The sequence below is a fragment of the Heloderma suspectum genome, chromosome 1 (assembly GCF_057233095.1).
Source record: "Heloderma suspectum isolate Gila_16-S chromosome 1, 16-S_ref, whole genome shotgun sequence".
NCBI lineage: Eukaryota > Metazoa > Chordata > Lepidosauria > Squamata > Helodermatidae > Heloderma > Heloderma suspectum.
This window is the reverse complement of record NC_139458.1, coordinates 354785497-354803665: the sequence shown is the minus strand read 5'-3', so window position 1 is coordinate 354803665 and position 18169 is coordinate 354785497. Positions and strand designations below refer to the sequence as shown.

General features: G+C 44.7%; 1 protein-coding gene across 2 annotated transcripts in view; it reads left to right on the top strand.

The window, feature by feature from the left end:
* LOC146359718 (plasminogen-like) overlaps window positions 1-14967 on the top strand; it is a 53259-nt gene extending 38292 nt beyond the window's left edge. For both annotated transcript variants that reach the window (XM_084827967.1, XM_084827966.1), the window contains exons 12-19: window positions 1987-2135; window positions 2835-2928; window positions 5402-5522; window positions 7528-7602; window positions 8073-8213; window positions 11693-11799; window positions 13119-13264; window positions 13714-14967. In XM_084827967.1, the coding sequence (XP_084684093.1) occupies window positions 1987-2135; window positions 2835-2928; window positions 5402-5522; window positions 7528-7602; window positions 8073-8213; window positions 11693-11799; window positions 13119-13264; window positions 13714-13878 (998 nt within the window). In that variant the 3' untranslated portion in view covers window positions 13879-14967. The remainder of the gene's footprint in view (window positions 1-1986; window positions 2136-2834; window positions 2929-5401; window positions 5523-7527; window positions 7603-8072; window positions 8214-11692; window positions 11800-13118; window positions 13265-13713) is intronic.
* The last annotated feature ends 3202 nt before the right edge of the window (window positions 14968-18169 follow it).

Sequence of the window (18169 nt, the reverse complement as noted above, 5' to 3'; positions counted from 1 at the left end):
GAGCTGCAGCCCTTCCTGTTGCTGGATAATGGCAACTGGCAGACAAAACAGCCCCAGATTTGTTTCCCTGCGACCATGTGAACCCACTTTTCTCAAAGGCTTGAGTGAGGAGGAGAAAAACCAACCCTCTTGTCTGGTTGTATAAAGTCAAATACAGTTCAGAACTTCTCTCGCCCACCAAAGAGAATTCTCTTTAAGAATTCCCCAAGGTATGCTCTGGGTGGAATAAATGAGAGAATGAGAGAGAGAGAACAGGATAGGGGAGAGACAAGGAAAAGGACAAAGGTGATTGGAAATGCAGGGGGTGGAGCATACAGAGAATTTCCTAAGCCAGGTGGCTCCTTTCAGAGCGGTACTACTTCAGAAGAACTTAGGAGGCTGTGGAGGGTTTGTAAGAATTGCACATACTTAAATGAACTTTATGCAGTGAGGTGGCTGATGGCTTTTTCTAGATTTTTTAAAACTGTAGAACCTATTTAAAACTCCCAGCAGTTCCTTGATCATGATGCCACATAGTCCTAACCCTCCTTTTGGAATAATTTGAGTCCTACAGCTATTTAGGAGAAATTAAAGTGGAGGGGGAAAAGAAGTTTGTGAAGGCTGATTGGATCCTTTGCTGTACCAAAGCTACTAAACTTCTGCAGAATCCAAAGGTTCCAGTTTGGGGCAGTAAAATCAGATGCTGTGTGAAATACCAGTATTCCACATGGAGCTCTTTCTTCCCTTCCTTCTCCCTCTTCAAAATTTCATTGCAGGCAAGCTCCCAACAGTGGGCATGGAAGAGCAGAAAAGAAAAGTAGGGGGAGAGAGGTTTTTTGCACCTCAAAAAAACCAAAAACAAACCTACAGCAGAGAGTACAGATAGTGACCTCCTAATGGTCATGTTAAACTGATTGGGATCTCTAATCCCCTGTGCGGCTTGACAGTTTTTACTTTTTGTTTTAGTATTTGAGAAAAGGAAACTTTACGCATGGCTAGCACAAAAGCCTCTGAACCTAACTGTCTGAACTTTGGCAGGCTCATCAGTCAGCTCCATAAGGGTTGCGAGGTCACCAAATTCTATACACTTTGGAAGCACAAAAAATTATTGCTTGGACACATTTTCTTGAAAATGGCAAATTGTACCTGTGACTAGCACAAAAGCCACTGGACCTAACTGCCTGAAACTGGGCAGTTTCAATCAGGTCCATGGGGGCTCCCAGGTCTCCAAATGTCATGTATTTATCATACAAACTAAAAAAAGGGCCCATGCTCAGGTGAGCCTACAGCTAATGATGTCCTGCCTAGGAGTAAGTCTAATTGAACTATAATTACTTTTGAATGGTTGTATATAGGGTTACAGTTTGCACTGTAAAGCTTTCTAAGGTTGTAATCTTACTTAGAAGTCAGAACAGGCTTATTTTTCCTGACACATCCCTATAAGGGATCTACCCTTAAAGCCAGCCTAAAAATCATGTTTAAAAAACCCATTACAATGAAACTCCTCCCCTCAAAAAAGGCCATGGGGAAATGGTAGTTATAATTACCTGTGACATCATATGAAGCTCTTTGAATTTAATATTTTCTTTTAAACAACACTGTTTCTCAGCATTGGGAAAGATATATATTTTCATATATGTGCATAGAGAGGCCCAGCTGGGAACTTCCTGTTTTTAGGAAGATGGCTTTTGCCTACCAGTCGGAAGATTCTCCCAAGACCAGCCAGGGGCACCAGGCGTTTCCATCTCTACCTAGATGGAGACACATTTGCACAACTAGATGCTATGTGCAAGTTTTGCATCTTTGCATCAGCAGCTGGGGATGCATGTGTTAGGCCCTTTACCTCCAACAGAGCCAGCCCTGGCCCCTCTGCAACACACAGATACGCACACGCGCAACGACAATGCCCAGGCGTTCCTCGGCAAAGGGAATGACTGCTGGATTAGTTCTGTAGCGTGGATCTACCCTGTGTATAACACCTCACCCATCTTTGCTCTCCCTTTAAAGACTGTAGGCTGGGAAATGGTGAGGGCTATCGTGGAAAGATTACTGTAACAGTAAGTGGCAAGACTTGCCAAGAGTGGCGTTTGCAGACACCTCATAGGCACGATTCCTTCACACCACAGACTCACCCACGTTCAGGACTGGAAAGAAATGTAAGTAGTATGGTACATAGGAATCGGGTAGAGTTTGCTAAGGAATGCAGAGAAACAGACAATATCAGAGAAGGGTTACAGCCGCTCTCAAGTAGGATATTACAAACCCTACAATGGTGTCCCCACCACCTTGAACTTCCTATATTTTTTCTTCCCTTTCATCCTTTCCTTTCCCCCAGTCCCTCCCATTTTATATCCCCCTTCTTTGTTAAATGTTGATAAAGTTGCATTTATTGCTCTAAATGTGTATTAGAAAACACACACATTAAAAAAAGTTCGAAACCAGGTATTGCAGAGAGTTTGCACTACCTGGTTAAAAGGGGGACAAGTTAAGAGTTAACAATGGTTAGTGCTGGTGTATATGCAACACTGAACTGTGGCTAAGGGGAATCCCCAAGAGAAGGGGGGATTTGGGAGGGAGGGAGGGAGGGAGGGAGGGAGGGAGGGGAGAGCATGCCTTCTTGGATCACACTCCCGATGTGCAAACCATGCCTCCTAGGAAGCCGACATTATTGTCTGCACCAGGGGGTCAGTGCTGGACAGCTGATGCCACACTTCTATATAGTTTGCAAAATGATGTTCTCGCAAGTTGTATAGAACACAGATTTCACTTTTGGCTGCATTTTGAAAATCATCATCATCAGTGGTGGATTGTTTAGTTCTGTTATTAATATTGTTTTTATTTCTGTTTTTCTGTAGTATTGCAGAAATCCTGATGGTGATATTAATGGCCCCTGGTGCTATACCACAGACTCAAATACAGCCTGGGAATACTGTGACATCCCACAGTGCCGTAAGTATGCTTGTAAAAATGTATCATAGAAGTGGGGACCCATTTTTAGTTTGGGGGCAACATTCCCTTGGGGGAAATCTCTCAGGAGTCGCATACCAGGGGTGGGCGGAGCCAGAGTAAGTGGTGGGTGGGACCAAAACTATTGTGGACAGGATGAGAGCTGGTAATGGGCCTAGGGATGTTGCAGAAATCCCCGGACTTTGTTTTGGTTCCTGTTGTGGTGACTGACTTGTTCTGCAGAGAGTCCGGCCAATTTGTGGATTTTCCAGGAATTTTGCTCATTTGGGGGAAGGTTCTGCAATTTGCACAAATTTCTGAGCATTCTGTGCAAATTACAGCTGAGTTTGCACAAATCACGCAACTTATGGCTCCCCTTTCCTCCCCACCAAAATTGCCCCTCCCCCATTGCTTAGCGAAAAGAAGTCCTATTTCTGCAAATGGGAGCTTTTTTCCTAAGACTAATTGCCAGGTGGGGCAGGACTGGAGAGGGGAGGCCATGGGATAGATCCAGAGGTGCTAGAGGCTGCATGCAGTCCCTGGGTTGGTGGTTCCCATCATCCCGACTTATGAGTTTTGTTATATTTCACTTTCAGTGGTTTAAAGTTTCAATTTCAAGCATAAGGCTGGAACCAGGAATGATGACAAACAGGATTCATACTGAAAACGCCAGCTTCATTTTGATTTTCCTCTCCTCTCCCCATAATGTGTAGCTATGGAAACACGCCACAGGATATCAGGATATCATACATTTCCTCTTCTCTACTCTACATTATGGGAATATGCTGTGATGACTTCACATCGTGCCCTTCTATGGCTACGCAGTATGGGAAGAGGATGAAGAACTTGACATCAAGTTCAATCAATGAGATTGCCAGTTTTGGTGGCAATTCTGTCTTCCTTATCATGTCTACTTCTGCCTTCAGAGCCAATTCAGGTCCTTTGTAAAACTAATGGGTCTTAATTGCCCATTCAAGACCAAAGCACCCCAAAATAGTTTGCATTACAACAGGGAACAATATATTGTTGTTGGGAAAATTCATTTCCCTCTAGCTACTGTGAGGATTGCAGCTACTACCGGTGAACAGGCAGGACCATCTCAGGTTTCACAAGAGAGCTCGGACTCAGAGAGCAGGAGGAGAAACATCTGCCTAGCCTACAGGAGAGATGCTGTCTGAAGAGGCTAGCATAGCTTCCTCCATTCAGACACGGCTCCCAGTTACAATCAAGGTCTCCTCAGGAGGAGGGCATCTGAATGGCCTTGATAGGTTGCAGATGTCGGCTATGTTGGGTCAAAAGCCTCCAAGTTTAAAAAGCCTTCCAGTAACTCTTCATCCTTGCTGGAGGCAAAACCTGTATCTTGCTCTGGTCTTTGTTTGCCAGATTCCCTGACTTCTTGCTCATGACTGACTCCTGATTTACGATCTGAACTGCTCACGCCGCTATTTATTGCCTGCTCCCTGTTGACCTTCTGGCACTGTTGTCTTTCCGACTTCTAATCTTGCCATTATTTGGCAACATGCTATTGACACATCCTCACCTTTGTAGCAGCCATATCGGGGGTCAGACTAAGTAGCCTCATGCAGTCTCATGCTTCATGTTTTTGCTGAGCTCTTTCTCCCTTGAATATATTGTTGTAAGCTGATGAGACACAGGAATTCCTTATCTTGTCAAAGGTCATACAATTGTATATCTTGTTCTCTGCTGTTCTCTTCTGTTCTCTCCTTATCATAGCTACCCTATATAACCCAGTTCTTGTATTATAAACAATGGTGCTAGGAGAAAAAATGTTGAGGACTGCAACCCCATATGGGAGGGAGAGGAGGAGCCGTTTCCTATGTGTCACAATATCTATAAAAACAATGTGCTAATGTAAATCGGGGCTTCTGGCTCTTTGAAAATGATTCCAGCCTTAAGCCCACACGTTAAATAAAGAAGAATCTCTTTTTCCTTCACTCCGTGGTCTCTCTGACTCTGATTTCTGCAACACCTTCACATTCCAAACTCCATGGCAGCGACCTGGCTTCCCTTGACCATTCTCATGTTCTCTTCTGACCTCCGGCTGGCTGAACACCCAGCACTGCTCTACCACAGACTGAGTAACATTCCAGAGCAGGACAGACAGGGAATGCTGAGTGATGTCATCATCCCTGCTAATAAAAAAGTGGCAGTGTTGCATCCCTACACCACTGCTCCAGAGTTGTTCAAGTGAATTGCCTCCAGTCAAGCCAGACTCTTCCAAAGTCAGACAGAGGTGACAGAGGCTACACACATGTGCACATGCAACTAGCTTTTATGGGGCTGGTGTAGGAAATGGAGCTTGGGAGTGCTCAACAGAGAATTTGAGGAGAAGAATGATTTTCAGAGTTTAAAAGATTTCAATTACTCCTGTTCTTGAGATATTTATAATCCTTTATAATTCCTGCCACATTCCATTATACCTCACACTTCGGTCTCTCTTCCATTCATTCTTCAGCTGCTCCTGAATATGAGTGTGGAAAAGCCAAGCATAAACAAAACCGGTGTTTTGGAAGGATTGTTGGCGGGTGTGTTTCAAATCCCCATTCTTGGCCCTGGCAGATCAGTCTCCGAACAAGGTATTAAAAGCTACATTCCTTTAGGTAACAAGGTATCTCTCAAGTGTTGTGTGTATGTGTGTGTGTGGGGGGGGAGTGTAATAAATCAGCCTTCCCAAGCTGGTGCCATCCAGATGTGCTGGACTGCAACTCTCATCATTCCCAGCCAGTGTGGTCAATGATGGGAGTTGAATCTGGAAGGTGGGCTGATCTACACTTATGGGTTTTTTTGCTTCCAATGAGGTTTCACCACCCGTCTTTCACACTGCACAGTACCCACCTCGAATTGGAACCGGAATTTCCCACTTCCATGCTACCGCTTTCAGTAATCTGATATCCCAGTATTTCCCCTTAATGTGCTCTGATTTTCCGCCTTTGCTACCATATCTGATCATAGTCCCCCCCCCCTGCCTGTCCATATATGGCGGTGTTTGTATTTCCCTCCTGTCCAATCACAGCTCTCAATGGCCCCGTGTCGACTTCTGGCTACTGATCGCATAGCTTCCTCAGAACTCAATGTTTCCTCAGCAACAAGCAAAGGGCTGGATGTGCGCGTGCTTGTCTGATCTTGGAAGCTAAGCAGGGTCGGTCCCGGTCAGTAGTTGGATGGGCAACCACCTGGGAATCAGGCTTCCTGCACTGAGCAGGGGGTTGTTCTATCCTTTCAAATGAGACTAAGTTTTATCCCCTTCTATCCGCCAATTTGGCTGTTTGTTTGTTTTTTAATTAAGGCATTATCTTTGAAGAATCATGGCTTCTCCACAATGTTTTTTTTTTCTAATTCAGGCAGGGTCTTTGAAGATTCAAAGATATGAAGCTTCACGATCTATTTTTTTTTTCTAATTCAGGCATGATCTTTGAAGATTCAAAGTTTCGAAGATGTGAAGCTTCACGTCTTTGAATCTTTGAATCTTTAAAGATCATGCCTGAATTAGAAAAAAAAACATTGCGGAGAAGCCGCGATTCTTCGAAAATAATGCCTTAATTTTTAAAAAAACAGCCGAAGTGGCGGATAGAAGGGGATAAAACTTAGTCTCATTTGAAGGGATAGAACAACCCCCTGCTCAATGCAGGAAGCCTGATTCCCAGGCGGTCGCCCATCCAACTACTGACGGGGCCAACATGAAGCTTCGAATTTTCCAAGATGCCAGCAGCCCCCCCCAAACGCGAGCGCTGGGTGCCGCCGCCACTGCCCCTCTTCCTCATGCCAGCTGTCGAGGGCTGGCATGGGTAAAAGAGCATTGGCAGACACCCCCCAGTCGCTTGCCCTGGCCTCCAGCAGGTGGGGGTGGAGAAGAGGATAGGTACCTCCTTCTTCCCTCCATGCCCACCTGCTGCAGTGGCAGCAGTGGCAAGGGACAAGCTGATCATTTTCCCCAAGGCCAGGAAAACATGTGGAAAATTACAATCCTCTCCTGCGCCACTGCCGCGCGGTGGGCGTGGAATCAGCAGAAGCAGGAAGAGTTTCTGATCCTCCAATGAGAGCCGCCATCTTTAAGAGCAGGAAAACAGCACAGCGCTCGAGTGTGAACCGAGCTCGCACATTCGATGAAGCACCACAATGAGGGAAATGGCTGAGTGTGGATAATCACATTTTAATGCAAGAGCATTTAAACCAACAGGACACCAAATTTGTTGCGATGATGGGCGCAATGTAGATCGGCCCGGGACCAGGTGGGGGAAGTCTGTGTGAGATATAGCATGTATTTGTGCCTGGGGGAAAGTAAATATTTCCAGAGGGGCAGCTGTGTTAGTCTGTTGTAACCAAACAACAGAGAGTTTTGTGGAACCTTAAAGACACACACTCTTATTATGACATCAACCTTCATGGCTTGTAATGAAAAGCTTCAGGCTCTCTCTAAAACTGCTTCAGCATTTAAACGGTTTCAAAGGCAACTGCCTGAACAGCATTCGTTGCAATCATATTAATAAGATTGCAGTGGGATAGAGAATACATGTTCACCAGGCAGAAAGACTTCTGTGTTGTGTCATGAAACTAATATACTGCTTTCCCCCTCTCTTTCAGTTTCAATATGCACTTCTGCGGAGGCACACTGATAAATCCACAGTGGGTTGTGACAGCAACTCACTGCTTAGAACGGTAAGCCTTTCTAACAGTAGGCACAACTTCCTCTGAACATTCCTCTTTTGCAGCTGCTCCTATGCTCCCAAATAGTTGCTGCCATCTTGGCCACAGCGGGTTAGGTTCAAAATGGCGGATTCACGTGTGTGGCTCAAGCCCCTTGGGTGCTTACAGACGGAGAACCCCTAGACCTACCAACTGGAAGGCACTGTGCAGCAGTCCTGCCTTTTCTTCCCTAATGGGTTTTCTGTAGGAAGAAAAAAGATGGAAGAAGTGGTGGAAAAACATGGGATGGGAGGGTTACAAGTGGAAGACAACCCTGTAAAATTCCATGAGTGAGGCAGGGCGATGGCACGACAAAAGCCTCCATTTGGGTCCTAGTCTCTAATAGACCTTTCTAGAGGAGTCTGCCCTGGTCACCCACCGTGGAGAGATCTGAGTCCTGGTTATCTGGAGAGGTTCTCTCACAGTAAATCTTCCTCTTGCAGGTCATCAAGGCCTTCTGCTTACAGAGTGGCAGTTGGGTTACACACAGAGATGGCCTTAGAGCAATCCGCACAACACCGAAACGTTGAGCGAATGTTCAAAGAACCAAATGGGGCAGACATCGCCTTGCTGAGACTGAGCAGGTATCCTTGGCTTCATAGTTTTCATCTTCAGCAGTGCCTTTACCACTCAGCTCATATGTTATTGTGATGTGTTAGCTTTTGAAAACTGGAGCTTGGTTTTGCTCTCTTCCATGGTGGCGCAATGTTTGTGTGAACTGGCTCCCAAAGCGGTTATGGCTTTGATCACAAAGTTTGATCACAGTGCCGCGCTTCTTTTTACAAAGGTATTGTGTTAGTGTAGTTGAAATCATCATAGCTGCAAGGAGAAGTTACCTTATTGGAACAGCTTCCTATGGTGGTGCAGCAAGGGCCAGACTTTGGGGACAAAGTCCAGGGCACTGCAGCCTGGGAGGGGGGCTCAAATGACCACCCAGAGAGCAGCAGGTGATGGCAGCAGGGGCAAACAGGCCTTGTGCCAGTGTGTGAGCTTGCTGGGCTCACCACAGCATCCTTTCTTATTTTAAAAAACATCTTATAGTCAGGTGGCAGCTGGGCAGGCATGTACATGGTTACAGATGCTCATTCTATCATTGTTACTTTAAATAGATATAATCCTTTCTCACAACAAAATGCTGGTTATTACCAAGTACATATGTTTAGCATCAGGGCAGCAGAAACATGCTCCATTTCATCCCAGTAGTCATGATAGTGACAAGTTTTAAGTGAATTTAAAATGCAAAATTGCACGTGCTCAGAGTGTTCTTTTTTCTTTTTCTTTACAGTGTTGGAAAACAGGTTTTCTGGGGTGTCGTGGAGTTGCTCTAAGATATCAGGAATGTGGAAACAGTTTTAAAGCTGCAGAAGGGGGGGAAATGTGTGGCAGGGGTGGGGAGGAAGAACAGAAATGATAGTTGTGTGCTTAACATTTAAACAATAATTACAGAGTTCTTTACCCATGATACGATCCTGTCTTGGACTGACTGTCTAAAAGCATTAGATAAGTTCCTAAAATGTTCTATGTTGTCTTTAGTAGGATCTACACTGGAGCCCCTTTCATTTGTCAGGCACTGCTGTGCTGGTATATTTTTTAATGCAATTGCTGCTTTGTGGGCACACGCTACTGAATACAGTGCAGTATCCACTCTGTTTATAATGCAATTATGTGTCACACACCAGTGCATGGTGTTGTAATTCTGGGACAAGCGGGAGAAATTTGGGGGGTCATGTGTGTTTTATCATTCATGTTTATAGCACAACAACATGCCACAAGCCACAGTTTAGTGCTGCAGTTGTAGGAGGCCATGCTGAGATTTCAGATTGCTTTTTTTAAAAAAAGGCAAGTAACTGCATGCTCACCTTTGCAGCTGTGTCGAAATGCAGGCTTAAAACTAAATTGTGTGGTTATTCAGAGCTGCACAACTCCGTAACTGCACAGTGAAAAATAGCCTTCAAAAACAACAACATGGATTTCCTGCCTGCAAATCCAATCAAAACTCATTCAAGGAGACAGCAGGGGAAGAGGAGGAGGAAAATGTTGTTAAACAGGTGCTACAGCTTGAAAGCCACTCCCACCAGTTGCAGTTATAATATTGCTAGATTGGAACACACATGACCTGGCAATGCACAGAAACTGTAATCACCCCCCGCCCCCAATTGTCATAAAAGTAGTTCATGGGAAAACAAAATAATGAGGGAGAAAGTGCATCAGGGCAACTGGTTGGGGAGTGCATCAAGTGCCACGCGAGTGAGCCAGACACTGAAGTTCCAGGATAAAGTGCTAGTGCACGTCTGGACTTTGTTCATCCTTCACCTTATCTTAAAGAAATGGTTGCAAAATTACTTGAGGGAGGGAGGGAGGTGTGTTGAAGTCACAGGTGCCTCCACAACTAGAGTCACCTATGACTTGCACAGCCATTTTTTCAGAGCTTGAGCTGGTAGAGGAAAAGTTATGTTTACTTTGAACAGTACAGGTACTTCTAAACCAGCCCCATTTCTCTATAAACATTACGTCTGGCTTCGCCACAACAGCCTGATCTTATTATACTGTTTTCTCAGAAATAGGACTTAGTTCGAAGAAAATATGCTCAAGATCAGGCTGCAAGAGACACAAGTAAGGATTAAGGAGAATACATTTAAACTGGACATCACTTTATTGCTTCCAGCTGTCAGCGCTTTTGCTTATCTCAGAGTAGTCAAGCATTTCATAAAGATAGATGCATTAGGGAACATTAGACTTCTAGGAATGCCTCACTTAAAAACAATGATGCCTGAAGTTTTATGGGCCGGCAGTGAACAACCAGAGCAACTAAAATGAAGAAAAAGCGAAAGGGAGGATCTCCACTAGAGACCGTTTTGTGTCTGAGGCTGAATCTACACATAGCAGTTATACCATTATCATACTGTTATCATAACTATTGGTGCCCATTGGTGTCATGTGTACCAATAGTTATGATAACGGTATGATAACAGTATAATTGCTATGTGTAGATTCGGCATGAGGCACCACCATGCTGGTATTTTTTCAAATTGCCATTGTTGCTGGGGGGGGGGGGGACATACAGTGCAGTGGCCACCATGTTTATAGCATGATAGGAGAAGTTGGGAAGTTCAAGGAAAAGTTGGAAAGAAATTGTAACATGAGTAACAACATGACACAAGCCTTAGCATACTGCTGCCATTGCAGGGGAAAAGGCAGTTTCAGTTTCCTGTTGTTGTTGCCTTTTAAACTCCGCTAACTGCATGCTCACCTTCGATAGTGAACAGCCATGGAGGTTTAAAAATAAATAGCATGGTAATTCACAACTCAGCTCCTCCATACGTCCACAGTCAAGAGTAGCCACATCCAAAAATCATGGAGGAGAAGAAGGACGTGGGTGGGGGGAGAAAATTCAGAGGTCATCTTGCCACTGCCACTGCTGTCCTCTTCCTTGCCTGAGCAGTTGCCAGGAGGGTGGACTAATACCACTTCCTCGCTGTCTTCTTCCTCTTTGGTCCGCGTTCAAGCTACCTCAGCCTCCTTCTCATCCTCTGTTCATGCCTCTGGCATGTCATCTGGTGAGAAACTCCCACCCACCCCGCCATGTTCTCTTCCTTTCTCATTTGCTCTCACCTAGTGCTGTCCAGCAAAATGGCCCCTCGTCCTGCTCTTTCTGTTGCTGGCCTCTCACTCCAAATGTTTTTGTGTGTTTTGTTTATTTCTGCCCACAAACCCTGTTAAAAATCAGTGTAATAAAAGAGCAGGGACGTAAAGGAGGAGGGTGGGGGGAGGAGGAGAAAGCCATGAGCAGGGGGTTAAATTGGGGAAAAGCTTAAAATACACTCCTAAGGGTAAGAGTTATAAAACTGCTAGGTTGGAACATGCATGTCTTCGTAGCACATAGAAACTGCAAGCACCAGAAAAACTGTCCTAAAAGTAGTTGGGGAAACAACAGAATATTGAGGGAGAAATAGCGACCGGACAATGTCATGTGCCATGTGCATGAGCCAGATGTTACAATACCAGGGGGCAACGCCAATGTAGATTGGCTCGAAGTCAAACTTCTTGGAAATGTTTCTTTCAGCCCTGTACTGATCACCAATGAAGTAATTCCAGCATGCTTGCCTCCCGTCAGTTCCATGGTAGCAGGTGGAGCAGAATGCTATGTCACTGGATGGGGTGAAACACAAGGTGAGTTAATTCTGTGCATTTAAGAATGCAAAGTAGTTCAGTAATATTTTTTTCTTGACATGATGCTACTCATAATGAGAAAAATATCTGTGCTAAAGGATCCCCTGATTGTGGACGTAGCTGTCTCCTTTATTTTAATGGGATGTGCCTTCTCTTATAGCTGTGGAAGGTGAGGTACACAGTGCTACTGTAACAAGGTTTTAAGGTGTTTTGCTCAGGATTCTGGGCAAACTTCACTGAAGGATGGATTCACATGAACAATTTGTTTCCATCAGTCAAGGTTGAGGCAGATGTCCAGTTAGTGCAACAAGGACGTAAGAAGATTTCAGTATGTATTGGAGGTTGCATAGCCCATCGCAAGTTTGACAAGCTTAATTTTTGACATTTGCCAGACTCTGGGGTCAGCTAGAACTCCTGTGTGTGCGTGACCTTTCTAAGGATCTCATCTTACATGGATTGCCAACACATAAACTTGCCTTGTCCAGCAAAAGAAAATGACCATGCAACTTCACACGTAGGCTACCACTCGATTAGGTAGATGCGTGTGATGGGTGCACCAGTTCTGGCAATCTGCGCTATACTGTGCATCTGTCTTGCATCCATCTGCACCGTGGGGCTGTGTACTGCAGTGTGGGTGTCTGCGCCTCAGAGCAGAAGCGCTGGTGTAGGGTCCTCAGATTTCCTCATTAAAGGAGTACAAGTTATCCCCCAATGGAGCCAGTGCTGGACTCAAGAAATCAACAGGAGGAATAGTTGCTGTCAATGCTCATGCTTATATCCCACTCTTTGGGCAGCTCAGAACTCCCCCTGCCCCCATAAAGTTTCTCATTCAGCGACAGACCAGGCTGAGATCTTTGCTTTAGCAATGTAACCTTGGACTATGTGCAAAGCCACAAAGTGGGACCCCCAGTTTACCTCTGTTCCTCTTGGTGACAGATGCCAAGCCAGCAGTGCATTTATGGGACCACATAAGTGGCTGAATGTGGCTTCATTCAAAAAGCTGCAAGGCTCGGCACAGGATGAGTTTGCTGTTGCACCATTACAAGAATTGCACTGCTCAGCATCATACATAGCACTTATTTACCATTACATCTCAAGTCACTAGAGCAAGCTAGAATACCATTCATCTCATCTCATGGCATGGAGATATAAAACGTCTTTACAAAGAGTTCTGTGGCAGTAAGTAACTTTATATAAAGGATAAAACAAGGAGAACACCAGGAAGGGAATCTGCTCCCACCCTCCTTCCCGGATCATGAAGTTTATATCGTTTGGGTGCTGTTCATTCCATTTACATTTTTTCCCCCTTGCTTGCAAAGGAACTGGTGGAGATGGCCTTCTTAAAGAGACTGGCTTCCCTGTAATTGAAAATAAAGTGTGTAATCGGCCTGAATTTCTGAATGGAAGAGTCAGAACTGGCGAACTCTGTGCTGGTAATATTGATGGTAGCTCTGACAGTTGTCAGGTAAGAGAGATTAATGAAGGCATGTTTGGCTTTCTACATGAAGTAACTGATGTATGGGTGTTACTGGCACCAATGGGGGATTTCCTCCAATACAAATACTACGTTTGGAGAAGGAGTTTTCCTCAGGACTGCAGCAGGGGAGGAAAGTGTTAAATCCCCCCCTCCATGCCTGCTCTGATCCCTTTAATTATCATCCTGCCCTGCCTCCCCCCATGATTCCTTTTGCATTTTAAAAAACCTGAATGGTAAATGCAAAGATGCATTTAACATTACGTCCAATATGGCCCTCACCAAGACCTGTGTCTGATAATAGCTTGTACAGATTGTCAGACAATAAAATTCATCTAGTGAGACGTCTTTAGGAATCATATGTAAGTTTATCTTTCTTATATGGTTATGTTCATATCTATTATATTATTTTGTTCATTTCCCTTCTTTCTCTTTTGTAGGGTGACAGTGGAGGTCCTCTGGTTTGCGCAGAACAAGGACAATATATCCTCCATGGAGTCACCTCTTGGGGCCTTGGCTGTGCCCAGCCCATGAAGCCTGGTGTTTATGTTCGAGTTTCTAACTTTATTCCATGGATTGAAAGAACAATGAGGGAAAACCAGTAATCTCTTGTTGAAAGCCACACACATGCGCGCGCACACACACACACACACACACACACAGAGTCACACAAAAGGGGTTCAGAGTGCAAGGCTACGAAGTGATTTGCATGAATGTAAAATAAATCTGTAGAAGCAACACAACCAGACTGGCTTGCTTACCATCTCCATACAACAGACTTCGTATGCTGCAAAAATACTCATTTACAAGTTGCTAGAACTTATTGAACAATAAGCCGAACTAGACGTGATGTGAGAAATCCATGAATAGAACTGACAACCTTTGTAAAGGGATAATAGGACCCACGGGGGTGGGGTGGGGAATTCGGGTGTCATGGGGGGTACCGACATGTTTTGGCCTATGAAGCAAATAGCAGCAGGTGCTGGGGGGGGGGGATTTTAACTGAAATAATGGCAGGGGAGCAGGGAGAGCCCCCCCTTCCCCCAGTGCCACTGTCCCAATCCGAATCTCACCCACCCCCATGGTTGCTGTTAACGCTTTAAAACTACGGGAGATCTCCCATCTCATGTCTAGCTTGGCCAACAGTTGGAGCCTGTACCCTTTACCATGTGATTGAGAGCTACAGCAAGTAAAATAAATTGTTCTCGCATTTGTTCTGTTCATGTGTTCTGATCTGCTAGTTATAGTCTAATTTTCAGTGTAATTGAAATCTCGCCTTTCTTCAGCCTGAGTTATTAGATTCCAGCCGGCTGACGAGTGCCCTCCACAGCGGCTGTGATGCACTACCGGCTTTTCTCGTTAGATCTCAGTCAGAATGGATTGTCGGTCACAAGTTTGCCTGCAGTGTAAACTGGCCTGGACCCAAACGGCACCAGGAGCAATATCATCTATTTGTGGAAACACTTTCTCCAGCTACTTCTGTGGCAGGATGCAGCGCCATCCAGCCAGGCCCACAGCCAGAGAGCTTGTGCTGAGGGAAATAGCGGTGCACAGTGTGTATGTGTGTGTGTGAGACAGAGAAATCATGTAGGACAGCCAGAACTTAAATAGGTAGTCTAGTCTGTCTAAAGTTATTTAATTGTATTAAATATTAATAAAATAAAATGCAATTAAAAATCAAACTAAGTGCTTATAGCTTGTTAGTTATCCTAGCGCCTTTTTACTCGTCAGAAAACAGGAGCAGGTTTAATTCTTAGTGAGAACTGTGTAGACCACAGCTTCCATGCTTTTCATTACATTCTCCAGAAATAAACAAGACAGAGACTTCCATTTAAAACAACAAACAGTCAGCCTAGAATATCCCTGAGGTGGCTAACCCCTTCCCATGGGGCATAGTTACTCTCATCCTGCAGTAGTAATTGGTGTATTCTCATACAGATCAAAAGATGCATTCCCATTTGGAAATGCTGGTATATTTATAGGGGACTGTGTAAATGAGAACTTGCCCTCCTTATGCCAGCCTTCCCCAACCTGGTGCTCTCCAAATGTTTAGGACTACAAACCCCTCCATCCCTTGAGAACTATAGTGTAATAGATAAGAAGAGACTAAGCTGTTTAGAAGGAAATAGTCCCTGGGATGCATTTTAATACTGAATGCAAGTCACACCGATAAGTCATTTATGGTGGCTGCCATCAGGTATCTTTACATCCAGGTATATTAGGAATCTTGGGGGGTGTCTCCACGGTCTATTTCCTGAGAGCTGGCTCTATTTGGAGGTCATTCAGGGCACGTGATGTGGCCATCCTGCAGCCACCCTGGAGCTTTTTGCGGATTTCCTGAGACTACTTTCAGTCAGATTCTTGCACTCATAAAGCCCACTGACAAGTATCCCTTTCTTCTCATACATGTGGGAACAAATGATACTGCCAAGTGGAGCTACGAAGAAATCACGTCAGACTTGGAAGCTTTGGGACGGAAACTCAAGAACTTTGGGGCCCAATAGTTTTCTCATCCATCCTTCCGGTAGTTAGAAGAGGGATAGAAAGGGAAAGAAAAATACTCCAGGTGAATGACTGACTACGAAGGTGCTGCCGATGTGAGAGATTTGTATTCTGGGATTTGTATTCACGGGCTATACTTCCTGGAAGATGGGCTGTTGGCAAGGGACGGGTTGCACCTCACAAAGGCGGGAAGAATGTGTTTGGCCATAGCATGAAGAACTTCATCAGGAGGGCTTTAAACTGAATCCTATGGGGAAGGGAGATGTAAAGTTGGGGGTAACAATGGACGATGGCTCATGCACCGCAACGGAGAGAACAGCTCTAATAGCGCCCAATAATAGGCTTCAGACACATCTAGGAAGAAAGCCAGACTATGAAGCACATGGTCCTCGATGTCTATATACTAATGCCCAGAGTATGGGAAACAAACAGAACGAACTTGAACTCTTAATACAGGAGGGAAATTATGACTTGATAGGTGTAACTGAGACTTGGTGGGATGACTCTCATGACTGGAATACAGCAATTGAAGGATATAACTTGTTCATAAAGAACAGGAGGAACAGAAAGGGAGGTGGGGTTGCACTGCATGTGAAAAATACATATCTCTGCACAGAAATACAGGAGGATGAGCTTGGTAGCCCCATCGAGAGCATCTGTGTTAAAATAAATGGAGCAAAGAATAAAAGGAACCTGGTGGTCGGAGTCTACTACCAGCCACCCAATCAAGGAGAAGACGAGGATGAAACTTTTGAAAAGCAAATTGCCAATGTTTCAAGGAAGCATGATATAGTAGTAATGGGGGACATCAATTTCCCCGATATTTGTTGGGAGACAAATTCTGCAAAATGTGGCCCCTCCAGGAAATTCCTGACTTGTGTGATGGGTAACTTCCTCCTACCGAAAGTAGAGGGAGGAACTAGAGGATCGGCTATCCTTGACTTGATCCTAACCAACAGAGATGACTTAGTGGATAAAGTAGTAGTTACAGGTACTCTGGGGAAAAGCTTGTGAAATGTTATGCTTGAGTTCTTGGTTCTAAGGGAAGCAAAAGCTGGGTGTGGTCAAATGGGTCAAACCCTGAATTTTAGGAAAGCTGATTTTAATAAACTCAGAACAATGATCAGTAAGGTCCCATGGCAAGCTACGCTAATGAGAAAGATGGGTGGGAGTTTATAAAAAAGGAAATCCTCAAGGCACAATTACAAACAATTCCAAGAAGAAAAGGTGGAAGACAACAGAAGAAGCCAATGTGGCTTCACAAAAAGTTTCGAGATGACCTGAAAACAAAAAAGGACACATATAGGAAGTGGAAAGAAGGCCAAGTAACAAAGGAAGAGTACAGGCAGGTAGCACAGAATTGCAGGGATGACGTCAGGAAGGCTAAAGCTGAGAACGAGCTGAGGTTAGCGAGGGATGCAAAAAGCAAGAAAAAGTCTTTCTTCAGCTACGTGCATAGTAAAAGACAGAGGAAAGAAATGGTGGTTCACCTATTAAATAAGGATGGCAAAATGATAACAGATGACAAAGAAAAGGCAGAGGTGCTCAATTCCTACTTTGGTTCAGTCTTCTCCCAAGAGGGTCTATGACCCCCTGGCAAAGGCGAAGTACAGGCTGAAGGGGCAGGATTGCAGCTTGAGATCAATAGGCATATGGTCAAGGAATGCCTAGTTACTTTGAATGAGTTCAAATCTCCAGGGCCAGATGAATTGCATCCTAGAGTAATAAAGGAACTGGCAGAAGAACTCTCAGAGCCTCTGTCTATTCTCTTTGAGAAATCATGGAGGACGGGTGAAGTGCCAGATGACTGGAGGAGGGCTAATGTGGTCCCTATCTTCAAAAAGGGCAAAAAGGAGGAACCTGGGAACTACAGACCAGTCAGTCTGACATCAATGCCTGGGAAAATTCTGGAGCAGATGATAAAGCAATCCATCTGTAAGCACCTTGAAAACAATGCAGTGATTACTTGAAGCCAACATGGATTTGTCAAGAACAAATCCTGCCAGAAGAATCTGATCTCATTTTTTGATCAAGTAACCTCCCTTGTGGACTGTGGGAATGCTGTAGGCATCATATACCTCGACTTCAGCAAAGCTTTCGACAAAGTGCCCCATGATATCCCGATGAGCAAACTAGCTCGAAGTGGGCTAGATGAAACAACGATCATGTGGATCCACAGTTGGCTACAGAATCGGACTCAAAGAGTGCTTATCAATGGGACCTTCTCAAACTGGGGAGAGGTAACGAGTGGGGTACCGCAGGGCTCAGTCCTGGGCCCAGTGCTCTTCAACATTTTTATTAATGACTTGGAGAAGGAGGTGCAGGGAATGCTGATCAAATTTGAAGATGACACAAAATTGGGCAGGATTGCTAATACTTTGGAAGAGAGAAACA